This window comes from Neurospora tetrasperma, assembly GCF_000213175.1.
Source record: "Neurospora tetrasperma FGSC 2508 unplaced genomic scaffold NEUTE1scaffold_4, whole genome shotgun sequence".
Classification (NCBI taxonomy): Eukaryota; Fungi; Ascomycota; class Sordariomycetes; order Sordariales; family Sordariaceae; genus Neurospora; species Neurospora tetrasperma.
Window position 1 is genome coordinate 725991 of NW_009799102.1, and position 15048 is coordinate 741038.

General features: G+C 53.3%; 3 protein-coding genes across 3 annotated transcripts; all 3 read right to left on the bottom strand.

Annotated features, from left to right (window-relative positions):
* Nucleotides 1-629: 629 nt before the first annotated feature.
* Nucleotides 630-2113, bottom strand: NEUTE1DRAFT_122806 (uncharacterized protein; the record flags this gene model as incomplete). The annotated part of the gene is made up of 3 exons (XM_009853546.1): nucleotides 630-1303; nucleotides 1357-1421; nucleotides 1485-2113. 3 exons carry the CDS (start codon nucleotides 2111-2113, stop codon nucleotides 630-632), a joined length of 1368 nt encoding a protein of 455 aa, XP_009851848.1.
* A 1809-nt stretch (nucleotides 2114-3922) lies between these two features.
* On the bottom strand, nucleotides 3923-5175 carry NEUTE1DRAFT_117243 (uncharacterized protein; the record flags this gene model as incomplete). Its single annotated transcript, XM_009853547.1, has 1 exon — nucleotides 3923-5175. One exon carries the CDS (start codon nucleotides 5033-5035, stop codon nucleotides 4139-4141), a length of 897 nt encoding a protein of 298 aa, XP_009851849.1.
* Nucleotides 5176-7177: 2002 nt separating this feature from the next.
* NEUTE1DRAFT_64623 (uncharacterized protein) lies at nucleotides 7178-10371 on the bottom strand (the record flags this gene model as incomplete). The annotated part of the gene is made up of 4 exons (XM_009853548.2): nucleotides 7178-8118; nucleotides 8183-8466; nucleotides 8561-9718; nucleotides 9833-10371. 4 exons carry the CDS (start codon nucleotides 10369-10371, stop codon nucleotides 7178-7180), a joined length of 2922 nt encoding a protein of 973 aa, XP_009851850.1.
* Nucleotides 10372-15048: the final 4677 nt, after the last annotated feature.

A 15048-nucleotide genomic window follows, 5' to 3' on the forward strand; every position in this document is an offset into this window, starting at 1 on the left:
CTCGCTTAGAAATATATACACCTTCTCGGACAAATAGGCGTCGTGTACGAGCCACAGAAGGGTAGCTGCTCATGTTGTACGACGCGAACGAACAGCCTTACTTCAGGATTTGATGACCTTCTGGGTCTGGATTCTGCTGCTTGGGTGAGCTCCATTCGCCCTCTCCCTCTATTTACCCTGCTCGATATCCAAAACAGAGACGCTGAGTGACCGAACATGGTTCAGGTTTTCGGTGGGCTCGAGCTCTTTGCGTCGGCCCACTGACAGTCGGGGAAGTGGAAGTTGGCTTTGCTTTCTTGTCTATCATCCATTTGAAGTCTACGTCCCTGATCCTCCAGTAGGGCCTTCTGGGATACCTGATCGCAAACATTGTCGCCAGCCTGACTGTCGAGGGTGGCAGGGTGGATGCGACCCAAGATATAAGTGGGGTTTCGCTTCAAGGCTCGTGGCGATCCGGGGGAAGGCTACAGTACCCGCCCAGCCAACGGCCCTCTAGGCGCGAGTGAACCAAGGTATATACTCAGGCTTGTTCACTGCTCGGGATTGATGTCTGGCATCCAATTACTAATGTCTGTGTGAACAGAATACTAAAAGTTTATCTTTGACAAAGAAAGAGAAAAGATAAAGTCTCAACACCGCAGAGGCCAGTTCTCCTCGTCTCTTTCCACTCCAATCCAAATCTCGTTCTTCACCATGATCGCCCCCGCTGTCTTGGCTGCATTACACTCTGTCGAGACGATTGTAGTCGAAGTAAGTGACTTCAAAGCTGTTATATGGGTGGTGGATGAACTGTCGTGTGCCGACATAGTAATTCTACTCCCTTGGCTATGAGCCGTCGTCCCTCGACTTCGGCTTCGCTCTGCGTTATATAACCCTAGTATGTCGTCTACGCTGTCGTTCCCCCTCCTCCTCCTGTTCTTTCTTTGCATGCTGGCTGGGCTTAGTGGCGTTTGGAATGTGTCGATATCCCGTAGGGACTCCATGTCGACAATAGTGTGTGATGAGGCCGAGTCGCGGACGTATGCTGGCGGTGGGGGGCTCGGACTGCGTTCAACTTTGCTGCCTGCTCCAGCTGTGGGTGCTTTGTGGTCTCCTGATGACTTTTGTTGTTGTTCTTGTTTGTGTTGCTCAACTATCGTGAATTCCGGCATTTCCAGGTTGTTTTGGTTGGGTGGATGGTATTCATGGTCTTCTGTCATTCCACGGCGTCGGAGATATAACGGACGCAGGGTCGGTATGCCCAGGCATACCATGGCTACTGCTATCTCGGCACCGGCCCAGATAAAGTACGGGGCAAAGTTGTCTACAGTTGGTCAGCACATGCAGACAATCCTTCAGGGATCGTGGTCAGCTTACAAGTGTAATCCCAGATGTTGAGATGTGACAACACAACGGTTCTAGTGATGCCGCAAGCACCAGCTCTGTAACATGTCAGTTTGATCCCTTACCACACAGGACTAACAACGAGTATCTCGAGTACTCACATTACACCGAGGCTCATTCCACTCGCCAACATCATCTTCTCCCGTCGTGGCATCCTCAAAGACCAGATGAAGAGCCACGGGAAAATGGCAAAGATGAAATCACAGACACTGGACCACACTCCCAACCCAACACTCATCGGCTGAATCTTGATGTGCCATTTCCCGGGAGTTCTCAACGGATCCCAGCTAGCTTTTCTCGGTGTCGTCTGATTCCATAGCATGACCACCAACGCAAACGACGTCCCTGCCGTCACCACAATCAGCGCCCACAGTGCCATTTTCTGTCCCCTCAACTGAACCACTCTCAATAAGAAGAATCCCATGGACAACTTGGCCATGGCGTTGCCGGTTATCGCAAAGGAATTGGCGACATAGCTCCAAAAGATGGATCTCGACGTGTTCTCGAGCGACAGCGACCACAGACTGGCGCCCATGCCAAAGTGGACCGAGACATGAAGGAAGGTGGCGAAGAGAAGAAGAAAGAGGCCGGTCAGGACGTAGACGTAGTCTTCGGTACCGATGAACTTGACGATGTGGATGCGGGTATAAAGGCGTAGGAACATGAAGGAGAGTGAGAGAAGGGTCATGGACCAAACGGCGACGACTACTTCTTGTTGGCGATGTTCCATGATGCCAACTGGTCGTTTATCGAATCATTGTCGAAGTCGTTTGTTTGCCGTCACTGCATGCAAGTGATTGCCGTTTAACCTCGTTCGAGATTTGGTGGGTATGGGAAGAAGAAGAAAGAAAGAAAGAAAAAAAGACCTGATGGAGTGACTAGTCTAGCAGCGAACGATCACTGCGTGCCGAACTGAGACAAGAAACGTGGTGGGCATGTCTCAAGTTTTGGTTGACGGCCGAAGAAGAAAAGTTGGAAGTCCAGACTCTCGGAGCAACCTATCACGACATTTCTCCTCGGCAAGCAAGATTGTCTGCCCTGTTCTCATGATTTGCTCATCACTTCATCTTATCGAACTTGCTGGCCTGTCAGGCCTGTTGGATTCCCCAACTGTCCCCATCGAACGGGTATGCCTACCACGTGAGTGGCAACACCGTAGTAGCTGGATGACTGGTTCGATAGGTAACTTTGTGGGGGGTGACGATGGATATTTGGGATATCATAATCTCCAATCACCACTTCAAGTCCATCGGAATGGCCAAAAAGCCCAAGCCTCCCTTCTTCTCACTGGAACACATTGGAATAAACGTCGACCATTCATCTGTGTTACCTCGTCCAAGCTCCCCTGCCGTACGTGAAGATGGTGGGCTGCTGTGGGCTACTAGCACTTATACCTCCCTGTCCGAGGGCGCGGATTGGCTGGAATTGCGACAAGGACTGACCAACGGGAGAGAGCAGGGTTAACCGCTGAAGAGACAGGGGTCACGAACTGGGGATTAGCTTGGGCGTAATATAGGGCTTTTAAGCGCCTGCACTGGGAGGGAGGTATTGGAGATGTTGATGTCATTGATAATGCTCTGGAGGGTGTTTCAGCGCGCCATTGCCGTGATGAGACAGAACTGGTAGATTGCCTTGGTGTGCAGCCTGCCTCGGTACCGACCTAGGCGCTACCAAGAGCTTCTGATGATGTATGTCGTTGAACCCTAACCCTCCACTACATTAGTCAGATGCAGCAGAGTCTGTACTCCACAACTCCAGGTCCTTCCCAACCCCGGCCCCTGTCAAAATCGATCTCGATCTCGATGACAAGGAACCACCACACAATTGGCGCCAAAAACTTCCACACACACACACACATCTAATTTTTTCTTCCCACACCCATAAGCATAGAGCTACAAGGTACATAAATGACTCAACCAGCACTTTCTTCCAACAATCCAAATAGGAATGATTGATAGCCGCTTGCCCGGCTAGCTCAATCGGTAGAGCGTGAGACTCTTAAGGAGGTACTCCGTAATCTCAAGGTTGTGGGTTCGACCCCCACGTCGGGCTCAATTCCCGTCGTTCCTTACTTTTTTTCTGCAATTTTTTCCTTTTTCTTTTCAGATTTTTGCATTTTCCGGTGACCTTCCTGGCCTTCGTTGTCGAGGGGCACTCGTCGTCGTCTTCATCGTTTCTCCTACTCCTCTTTTTGTAGTTTTACACCCCTTTATCATCGTTTTCCTCGTCCTCCTCCTCCTCTGTCTTGGCTGCTGCCTTTATTCCTTTTTGGCCTTTCTGCTTTCCTGTTCTCCTCAGCTCTTCAGACGCAGACGCAGATTTAATCGAGCTCGGGCGGCGTTGCATTTTCTTGCTTCTTCTTGTTTTAAGGTCGATCGTCGCCGATTTGTCCCAAGATTCCTTGTCGTGTCCATGTCTGCGAAGGTTTGTGATCGTCTCGTGTAAGGTGTCCCGCGTATATCCAACGGATGAGGAAATCATGAAAACGGTTTCGGATCCATTGTGAGTTACATATATAGTGGGCTTTCTCGAGTTTTTCTGGTGAACAGAACAATTTTCGTCTTTGGGGTTTGTCGAATTTGGTTGCTGTGCACATTATCGCCTTGTGTTATAAACAATCTTGCATTTAAGCGATCATGTACCACAGCGTCTTGAAGCCATTAACCATCCACATGGTACCAGTGAACGCATTTATCCGGAGTCATTAACATCATACCCAAGCCCAATCCTCCACGCCCGCCGCGTTGTCGCTTATTTACCGCCCACCCCTGACCCCATTCCCCCTCTTGCCCTCCTCCTCATCCTCACTACTACTCAAATCATCCTCACTCATGCTCAACCTAAAATATTCCCCATCCGCTCCCGCACCTCCATTCCTCGCCATCAGCGCATGACTCTCAACCTCCCCATCTTCCATCGTCCCCTTTCCATTCTGCCCGCCATTCTCACCCGCCATCGCCTTCCTCTGTGCCGCCCTCCAAACCCACCAAGCCACCACAACCGCCTCCATACCCATGAAAATCCCGACCCCCCACACATCAACCCTACTATGCCCGCTCAACAACAATCCCAAAACAACATTAACCCACCCGGCCACCACTGCCCACCGCCCAAGCCAGATATGTCCATGGGAGATCCACGTCCTCCTGCGGATCCTCAGGAAATCCATGTGATGTCTCCACCCCAGAATCGCCTGGACTACCAGCAGGAAAGTAACAGCGAGACCAAGCCACTGGTGAACGGTAGATGGGATGTGGCGACCGGTCATGTACAAGCCTACGCCAGCGCCGGCGAGGGTGAAGATGGACGCGAGGGCTTGCACAAGCCAATGTTTCTGGAAGGCGTTGCCGGAGGAGCGGATCAAGATGACACCGAGGGGGAAGAGGATGAGGAAGGCAACGGTCATGAAGAAGGCGTGCGTTTTGGGGAGAGGGTTGGCGGTTACTTTATCTAGCCAGCCCGAGGCGGAGAGGGGTTTAGTGGAGGTACCGAGGAGGTTGTTGGTGTTGGGGACGATGGCTAGAGTCTTGAGCAGGTCGTCGACGGTCGGCTTTCCTAGGTAGTTGCTGCTGCCGCTGCCGAGGACGGAGCGCGTCATGTCGGCCCAGAAAAAGCCGTATCCGCCTGTTTCGGAGCCGTGATGGCGGTGCATCTTCAGATGCGCATCGCGGGGGAAGGTTCCGCTGAAATCTTGGCGGTCGTTCCAGGCCCAGAGGAAAGGCTGAGATGCAGAAGTGGCGGAGATGGAAGTCCGCCAGGACCCCGAACCGGATGACCACAGGGAGCAGGAGTAGCAGGCGAGCAAGACGTCGGCGATATACGTCTTGGTGCCGGCTGCGGGGATGATGGGGTGTTCGTCGTGTTCGTCGTGTCTTTTGGCTTTCACTTTGACTTTACCCTCCTCCTTGCTAGCAGCGGGCACGGTACCGGCTTCTTTCCAACTCGATGCCAGAACCTGGACGTCAAACCCTTTCCCAGCTACTGTCCCAAAATCGTCGATCAACTGCGGTTGACGATGTCCTTCCACTGTCCGCACGCTCACTACGGGCTCCTTTTCGGTACCATTTACAGGGTCGCCGTAGACGATAAACATCAAGGCTCCTGCCATGGTCTGCCCTGTGCCAATGGCCGTCCATCCATTTGCGTTCCAGCGAGTGATGGTAAGGTGGAAGTAGATGTCGTGAGAGGAAGTGGTGGTGTTGGGGAGGGAGAAGGAGGAGAGGCAGAAGTCGGCTGCTCCTGAAGTAAGACCGGTTTGGCAGTATTGGACTTTGTTGTTGTTGTCGGTGGTTGTGGTAGTGGCAGTGGTAGTTGAAGCGCCGAGCAGGGGTTGTGTGAAGAGGGAGACGGAGAGGAGCAGCGCTCCGAGGAGGGAGGTGAGGTGCGCCATTAGGTTGTAGAAAGACCTCGCTGGAGTTGCTGGGCGATGCAACAACTCACTCAAGACGAAGAATGAGAGGATGATGTGGGAAGAGGGAGAAGAAGAAAAGTTTCATGGGATGGATGAATAAACGGGCCACTCGGGACTCGGCGTGCGCTAGTGTAGTGGCAGATCTGCTGCCCGATGGCTGGGACGGCGGGGGGGTGATGAGTGGGGCGCTGACGGGCCGCGTTGGTGGGTTTTCTTGCTGAGTGACCGATGACCGATGCGGGCAGTTTTTGGTGTTCGTTCCTCTTTTTCTTTTTCAACTTAAAAAAAGTTCAATGTCCCGTCCCTTCGTTTTCTTCCTCATCGTTGTCGGTTCATAATGGATGCTATCCCAAATCACCGAGTCGAGAAGAAATCAACCTACCATGGGCCAACTACACTACTTTGGCGCAACCACAGACATGTGACATGTTTGGCGCGCACCTTGCGGCTTTTTGGCGCGAAAAAAGGTCACCTAGCTTGCCTAGAGGTATGTAGTCAGGCGCAAATCCTCACCTCAGCTTCTTTGGAACCGAGGGCGCTGTCGTGCACCGCTGCCTGACCACCACTGCGACCGATCGCCAATCGCCGAGACTTCCGGTATTTACCACGGCCGCTGAGTGGCTGAATTGCATGCATGGACTTCTTATTCTCCAATTGTTCGGCAATGCGTCTATGACGTTTTCCCCACGATTATCGATACCAACTGCAGTGGTGCTCGGAATAGTGGCATAACATTCATTTCCCTTTTGTTTTTGTACACAGGCCAATCCATACCAGGCCGACGGTAGCGGGTCCGGCCGCTATTGCCACTGATGTGCGCAGGGATCCCAGGGCCCGGGAGTCAGGAACGTCAGACACGCCAGGCACGCCAGGCACACCGCGGGCCACGGAAAAAGGGACGAACAGGGGACGACATCTCGCAAAGAGGTGAAGGGGAGATGGGACGAACGAGTGGGATCTTTAAACTGACTTCATTTTGAGCGAGGACTCATAGACCACGAACAACGGCCTCTCCTATAACCAGCACTAACACAAACAACTATCCTATCAAAATGCCGGCCCTAGCAATCAATATACCCAAAGGTGATGATGTAAAACAAGAGGGACCTCAAAAGCCCCTAACACACCTCCAAACCCCCTTTTTGCGCCGTTCACGATACTTGACAAATGCTTACCACAGAGCCGTTAACCTTTCTCCCGGCCTTCCTTGCGCCACCAAAAAGAGCCATCCATCAAAGCAGAACCAGCCAACCAACCAACCAAACGACCATGACCATGTCCAGTACAAACCTCACTCCATCTCGACACCTCCCTCCCTCCCTCCCCCTTTCATACATACTAAACCCCAAAGAAGGACGCTCCGTCATTTGCTGCATACCTAACCTAATCAAAAGCACCCGCCTCAACCTCAAACTGATAAGCCCCGACGTCCATATGGTCCGGCGTCACCTGCCCCACCCCATTCCCAACCACACTCCCCGGATGCGGGCCCACGGACCCAATCTGCTGCTGCTGCTGTGCCGCTGCTGCTGGATGCGGCGCCATCCCAAACTGCGCCGGATGATGGGCCGCCACAAACTGGCCAGGCGCTCCCCACGCCGCATGCGTCCCCGTCGCCGCTGGGTGGTGCGGTGGCGGCGGGAACATGGCGTAGCTGGTGTAAAAGTAGTTGGCGGCCGGACCCGCAGAAGCCACGGAGGGGTCTTCGGCTGTCATGGTGTACCCGTTCACGGCGGACATGGCCGCCGCCGCGTGGGGGGACACGGCCATGGGGCCGTTGCCGGTGAGGGGGGAGTGGGACATGAATTGCGGTTGGTGAGTGGTGGCCGGGGAGGGGTGGCCGTAGTGGCTGTGCGAGTGCGAGTGTGAGTGCGAGTGGAACGGGGACGTGGGGATACCGTGCTGCGCGTACGGGTTGATTTGCTGTTGTTGTTGTTGGGGGTTGTTGTTTCGGGTACCGGTCCCGAGGGAGGTGGGGGCGGTGCCTGTGGTGGTGTTGCTCATCTGGTGCGAAGCGGCCGTGGCGGGCGCCGAGAGGTGCGTGGAGGAGCCGCCTACGATCGAGAGACGGTTGCGTCCGCCGGGCCCGTTGGAGAGCTCCGAGGACGAGGTTTCCGTCGAGAGGTGCCCGTGTAATGAAACATACGCTTTGAAGGTCTGTTGGACGACAGATTTGAGGCGCTCGCGGACAATGTCGGTTCCCGACGCAAAGTCAATGTCTTGAAGCTTGATTTTGTGGTCGAGGATGTCGAGAAAGAGTTTGGAGAAGGCGTCACCGTCTTTGGAGGGGGAGAAGGGGGTGATGCGCGGTTTGATGTCGTGCCCTGGCTGATGTCAGTGATCTCGATTTCGTGAGAAAAAAGTGAGGGAAAAGAAAGGCATACTCACAGGGCGTTTCGGGACGTTTGGCACCGGGAAAGAGCACGTCCCAGATCTCGAACCACTTCTCCAGCTTATGCGCCTCCTGGTTCTTCTTGCGGTTTTGCCGCTCGAGAGCCGCCCATTGGACTGCGTCGATGCCCTCCTTCTTAGACGCGTCCCCCAGTTCGCACGCGTCACTTTCTTTTTGGTGTTCTGATAAGTTGGCCAGGCAAGTTGCTCGATCTGTTCCCGGGAAGATCTTGTAGCAGCGGTTACATTGGACGGGTGAATGGACCCGTTTCAGATGTTCCCTATATCACCGGCGGGTTAACTCAGAACACACACACACACATACACAGCGCTTGATGATAAGGGATAAGGTAAGTCTTCGGGACGGGAACTCACTTTAACCGCTGGATACTCTTAAACCCCGGCCCCGTACACGCCCTGTACTTGTGTTTCTTTCCGTTTGCCGAGTTAGTTTGCTGAATCCCGTATTTTTCCGGATCCCGCTTGTGGAACGGACACGCCAGCATCGGTTGCGACTCCTCGTTGCCAGCCACGCCAGGGCCAGATCCCGTGTCGATGTTCTTTTCCTCTTCTTCATCGCCATCATCACCATCACCACCACCACCACCACCACCACCTCCACCTCCACCTCCGCCTCCGCCTCCTCCCCACTCACCACTTCCTCGTCCACCTCCTGCACCACCACCGCCACCACCAAACCCTCTTCCTTCCCTACCTCCCCCGTCCGAGTTAGACCGCCGCCTTCTCTTCCGCGAGTTACCATTCCCGTTAGCCCCAGATCCGCCCCCAGGTGGTGAAGAATCCGTATAAGAAGATTTCCCACCCCTCGACGCATCCGAATTGCCCCTCTCTCTCAGATTATTCCCTCCACCACCATGAGCAGCACCGCTAGTAGTACCCGAGCCCGTATTGTTTCCAAACTGCCAACTCTCCACCTTATTCTTCACCGCCAGGTTATAATCCCGATGCAGGATCGGAATCAGATACGCAGCCAGCGGCAAATCCCCATTGACGGCTTCAATCACCGCCGACTCCAGATTACCGTTTTGTCCTGACCAGTCGTTGTCGTCTTCCTCTTCTTCGTCATCTTCTTCCTCTTCCTCTTCCTCGGAGAAGTTATCATCAAGGTAATCGCCCATAATGTCCATGTCGTCTTCGTCGTCTTCTGACTCGCCACTGTCGGCGTCATCGTCGTCGTCATCATCGGACATCATGTCTTTTGCCTCTGCTGAGCGGGCATGAGGCCCATGCCCGTGGCCGTGACCGCCGCCGCTGCCGCTACCGGGAGCCGAAGAGTCGACGGCGAACAGGGCGTTCCGTAAGCTACTGGGGCGTGAAGGCGAGCGGGTTCCTGACGTGCTGTTGCTGCTACTGTTGCTGCTGCTGCTTCCGCCGCCGCCGGGGCCACCGCCACCGCCGTTGATGCCGTTAGGTGCATTATACCGGCCCTTTTTGGCGGGACGACGGCCGCCGGTGACGGTGAAGCGGCTGACGGGGGTGGTGTTGGTGATGGGGGATCTTGATGATAAGGTTCTGTACGTAGTAGTAATCTCATTAACACATGCACAAACTTTATATCTACTAGACCTAGACTTGCTGTGCCATGATCCTTTTTTTAGAAAGAAAAAACAAAGGAACTTGACTTACTCATCATTCCACTTATTCCCCATGCCCATGCCCACTCTCTCACTCTCACTCGGCTCCAAATCGCCCTCGGGGAAATTGCACTCGGTAGCCGTACTAGGCGGATTCGAAGTCACCCAGCTGCTGATGGACGCAGCGTAGCAATTGGAACCCAGGTCCGAATGCGTGCCCGGTGAAGGCGAGCGGGAGCTGGCGGATGTGGCCGCCGAGACCATGCTGCTGCCGCCGCTGCTTTTGCGGGCAGACCAGGCTGCTTCACTGTGACTGTGGTGGTGGTGGCTGTTCATGGGGGTGTGGTGTTCGGGCTTGACTAAGGAGGCTAGATTGGGGTGGTGGTGGTGATGAGGTTGGGAGTGCTGGTGCTGGTGCTGATGCTGGTGTTGGTGTTGGTGTTGATAGGTGGGCTGGGGGGAATGCCATTTTGGTTGAGGTGCTGTTAGATGTTGCTGTGTTTGTTGTTGTGGTTGTTGTTGTTGCCTTCCGTGACTGACGCCGTCTCCTAGGGTGGTCGCTGAGAGCGGCCCTGTGTGATGTCGAGACATTGTTTGAGATGGGCTTATTGATAGGTATTGTTGGCAATGATAATGACGATATGCAGTGTATAGGAGGTCTGTCAAAGAGAGAGGTAGGTAGATAAGGTATAGATAAATAGATAGGTATGAGGGGATGATGGTGGTTGCCAGTGATGCCTCTCACTACAGTATGTTCTTCAGATTGCTTGAGATCGATCGAGGATGAGATCAAGTTATGTGGCAAAAGTGGTTTGTAAGAGGTGAAAGAAAGAATAAGTTTGGGAAGAAAAAAAGGATTTCCTTCCCCTCGGTCACGAAAAAAGATGTAAGTAGGGGGACCAGAACAACGATCGGGGGCATAGCCCTCCCTCCCTTTTTGATGACCAGATATGGATCAGACCACGAGCCCTACCTGTGTCAACCTGGGCCGTGTCCGCCGGTCCGTTGGCCGGGGCCCTGTCAGTGTGTGTTGGATTGGATCATGCTGCCGCCCCAATCCCCGCGGACGCGGACGCGGGACTAGGAAGGGAAAGCCGCCGCCCATTCTGTGTTGTGTTGTGTTGTGTGTGCTGTGTGCTGATGTGGAATCACCAGAAACAACAACAACAGCAGATGCTGGGTGTGTGTTTTCCGCAAGTTTCCAGGTGCTCCATAGCGTCAAAGGCGCTGGCGATGATGGCCTAAAGTGCGCGCTGACGCATTTGCGATGGTGGGCAGATTATGGATGGATGGATGGATGCCCATTGGATTGTGACCCGAAATGGCCTCGAGTTACTTTTTTGTTTTCTGCCATCCAATGTTGCAACAAGTTAACTTGAAAGAGACACACAGTTCCATGGCTTGGAAAAGCAGAAAAGAACAGGGCACTATGCCGTCTCTTCCCTGTCCGGTTCCTGCAGCGGCCATTGGATCGATGGATGGTGCATAATACCACTGTAATACAACGCCACGTCGCCCTCTGAACCCTGAAAGGCGAACCCAAGCTGTTTTAGGTAGACCAGCCTTCAGGTTCCAGCTTCCATCTCGGGGGGCTCAAGAGGCCCGCCAACGAGACGTCCGTCCTGGCATTGCGCTACAGGGGGTTGGCTTTTTAGTGTTGTTGGGCGGTGGACATTGATGGACGTCAACATCACCTACAAGGGAACCCAAGGGGGACAAGAGCCGCGCGCACTTGCGATGGACTTTTGTCATCTCAGACAACGCTTGTGGGGAGATGACGATGGGGAAGAAAATGTGGGTGAAAAAAGAGACAAGGGAAGTGTTTGTTTTTCCTGTCATCTTTTTTTTAATGGAGACCGGACTGGATGGTGAGAAAGGAAACAGGAACACAACGAACAAACATATCGTGACGGAACTCGCTCTTTATTTCCATGTCCACAAGCGAGACCTTTTGTACGCGTGCAAGGGTGCCTCCAACATATGTAAATCCTACCCCTACTCCCGTCCCTCTTAGGCATTTGGGCTATTTGGGGGCGCATCACAGTGAGCAGCCAGTTCTCGGAGAATAAAAGGGGGCGCGAGAGGGAGACCGGGGAAGCGTCAGGTTGACCGTCCGGTAGTGCAAAATAAATTGTACTGTTGATATGATGCAGACCAATATCGTTAATTCCGGCCGGGTAAGCGAAACATGACAAGCAGTCCAGCAGCAGGCAAGGCGAGCCGATTCGTGCTCCATTTTGTAGTAGGTATTCGACGCAAATGCGTTGCGTCAATGTTGGGGCTTTACCGTATGTTTGTTTGTAAACAGGGCCAGCCTACCAGAGCTCAGGGGTGAACGGACGACGGTCCGGTCCGGGGCTGGGGCACCGGGGACAGCATGCCAACAACAAGGTGGATGGGCCTCCATGCTCCACCAACCGAACGTTGTCGACTTAATGCCGGCATGAAGCCATGGTGCCAGCCCAACCTTCTGGACAACCTCGACCATTTCTAGTGTACTTGCTGTTGATCAGGCTTGTGGTGGTGTGACCTGTCAAGGCGAGAATACGAGGGGGGACACACGTCTATCGTTCCGCTGGTGTTCATCGGGACTGCCACCCACCTACCCACCCACATCATGTGTTCCCGATCTTGGGAGGTGGGATGCTGTTACTACCCACGAAAACAGTCCATCTCGCATCACATCAGATGCGCAACTGAGAGTTTGATACCGCCGACCTGCGGCTCGGGCTGGTCGCAGAGAGGGCCGTAAGGGATCCACGTGGCTGGGTGACATGTCCCGGGTCCAGCGCCGACCTGCCACCGAGGGACTCAGACAAAGCCGAGCTGAGGACGTCGCCAGTGCCCCCCCCTGGATCGAGTTACTGCAGTAACATGCGGCTCATGTCGTCTGCAGCCCCCCTGTCCTTTCCAAGTAACCAATGGGGTGAGAGGTCGGAGCTCTTCTTTTGACGACATGTCATGCCGGGTGAATATGTCCGCCCCGAGCCACCAACTGCCGATGCGGTGTCTAGCTGTCCATTCTCGTTTTGGACTGAGCGATGGGTGCGATCCTTCTTACGAATGGACTCGCTAATGGTTTTCTCTAGATTTGTCCTTACCAGGCAAGCTGTCACAGATTGGTGGTGTGATTTATGCTGGATGTTGACGGAAAAGAACCCGGAGCAGAGGGAGGGGGTAAAGCCGAGCGTCGACAGGCTCATAGTATGGTAATATCTCTGATTAGAACATTTCCAGGACGACCAATGGTTAAAGAGGTTGTTTGTCTAGTTTGTTTCCCATCAAGGGGCGGAATAAGTCGAGGATATGCCATCTTTGTTGACTGATGGCCTTGAGGGAGGGGGCCGGATCATGAATGTTGGTTTGCCAAGACAAAGCAGGGTTAGGGGTGGCTATGTGACGGTGAGTTTCCCAACAAGATGCGCCATCAGTCAAACCCGGACATGGCCTTTTAAAACTAGGTACCTCTAGCTTGTAAACCATGTTGGAGCTACGAGTGTCCATCTCAGGGCTGACAACAAGAAAATATTTATTGCCAAACGAAATGGCATCAAATCGGTTTGTTCAAGGTGAAATCATGGGGCCGTATGCTTGACTGAAACTTGGACTTCCTGGCTGAAGGATGGCTATTTCCTCCCGAAAGATATGACCCAAGGAACACCAAAGCCTTTTGATTGCAGGAAACTCAATGGGTACCAGACAAGTGAGATAGAGGCGAGAGATGGGCGGTAACTGCCGGTCGGGACGTCGTCTTCCGTTCCTCAAGTCGCGTACTTTATTGGAATGTCGACTTGACGATTGTCCAAATACCTACTGAAACCGAGACGATGCCATGAGGAGAGCTGGGACTGGAAAAAGTCATGTTAAATAAGGTTGTATAGTAAAAGGACAACAGGGGTAAAGGGGCAGGGCCGTTCCGGGGCGAGGCACGTGCCAGGAACAGTGAGCTAGAGGACCCCGCCGCTGCCTTTTTTGCGCAAGGCTAAATTGCTAGCACTAACTGAAAAGTACAAGAATAAAAGGACTGTGCTTGGCGCTATCAAGACTCGAGACAAGTGACGTCGAGAGGCGAAGTGTACATCTAGCGGGTGCCAACAAAATCTAGCTGACTGATTAGTAGGTAATTTACATATGAGAAATCAAAGACACCAAGATGTAGACTGTACAGTTCTTCATCTGTATATTCTCTCCCATCTCGACAGCTTCGTTGTAAAGGGACACTCAACATGTCTGGACAATGGTCTTGATGCCAAGAGTGGTGGCCAATGCGTACCTACCTACAAGTAGGTACTCAAACAACACTGTCCTTCTAAAAAGATCGGCAAGCTCACCCACCGGCGTCATCATTCGGTGGGTGTCTGGGGCCCCACATTTGCAGCAACATCAAGCTACACTAGTAATGTTCCTGGCTACGCTTAGGTGCCGTGCTTGCTTAGGCCAAGGCCTATCTTCAGCGGTCATTCGCTAGAAACAGACCTGGAAAGCTGCGACATTGAACCTTCTTGATCTTCAATCCGGTCCTGTCATTCGCGCACCTGGATGGAACTTGCAATTTCCGCTTATCGCTCGCTCGCAATCATCTCTTTCTCGCTCCCTTCGTTGGCTCACAATCTTCCAACTTTTCCATTCTTCTTTCGTCGAGGAACCTCGACAACCCCTCCGGATCCCTAACAGTCTGTCGCCATTCACGCCTCTTCCAAGACCGACACGCGCCATCAAGTAGCTGGCTGGCTCTGGATATCTAATCTTCTGCTTGTCCCTCTTTTTTGGATACCCATTCGCTATTCATCGCGCGTTGCTCACCACACACGGCACTCGGGCGGATGACGGCTTCGCAATCACACCTCATCTCGGTCCTCGCCATCCCGAATAACGATTCCCCTTACATTAGCGCGACCCCGCCTATCGGCTGACGACATCATCATCAGACGACGACAAAAACAACGACGACGACAAAAACAACGACGACGACGACAACGGTCTCTCTCTCTCTCGTCTCTTCCACCCCGACCACCACAACACCGAACCAAGTTTACTTCTCCCACAGTTGACATTGAGCCACCATTAATTGCTCCCGATCCTTCCGCGGGACAACGCTCCCTTGGGGGTATTCGATGCCATCTCCCTAACCACGTTGATCCTCGCTAGACTTCGCCTGTCACATAACCTCGCCGCACGAGCTCCTATCACATACACACACACACATATATATATATATACCTTCAAGGTACCCGCGAGTAGTAGCAGTCGAGATAGATGGCCCCGACA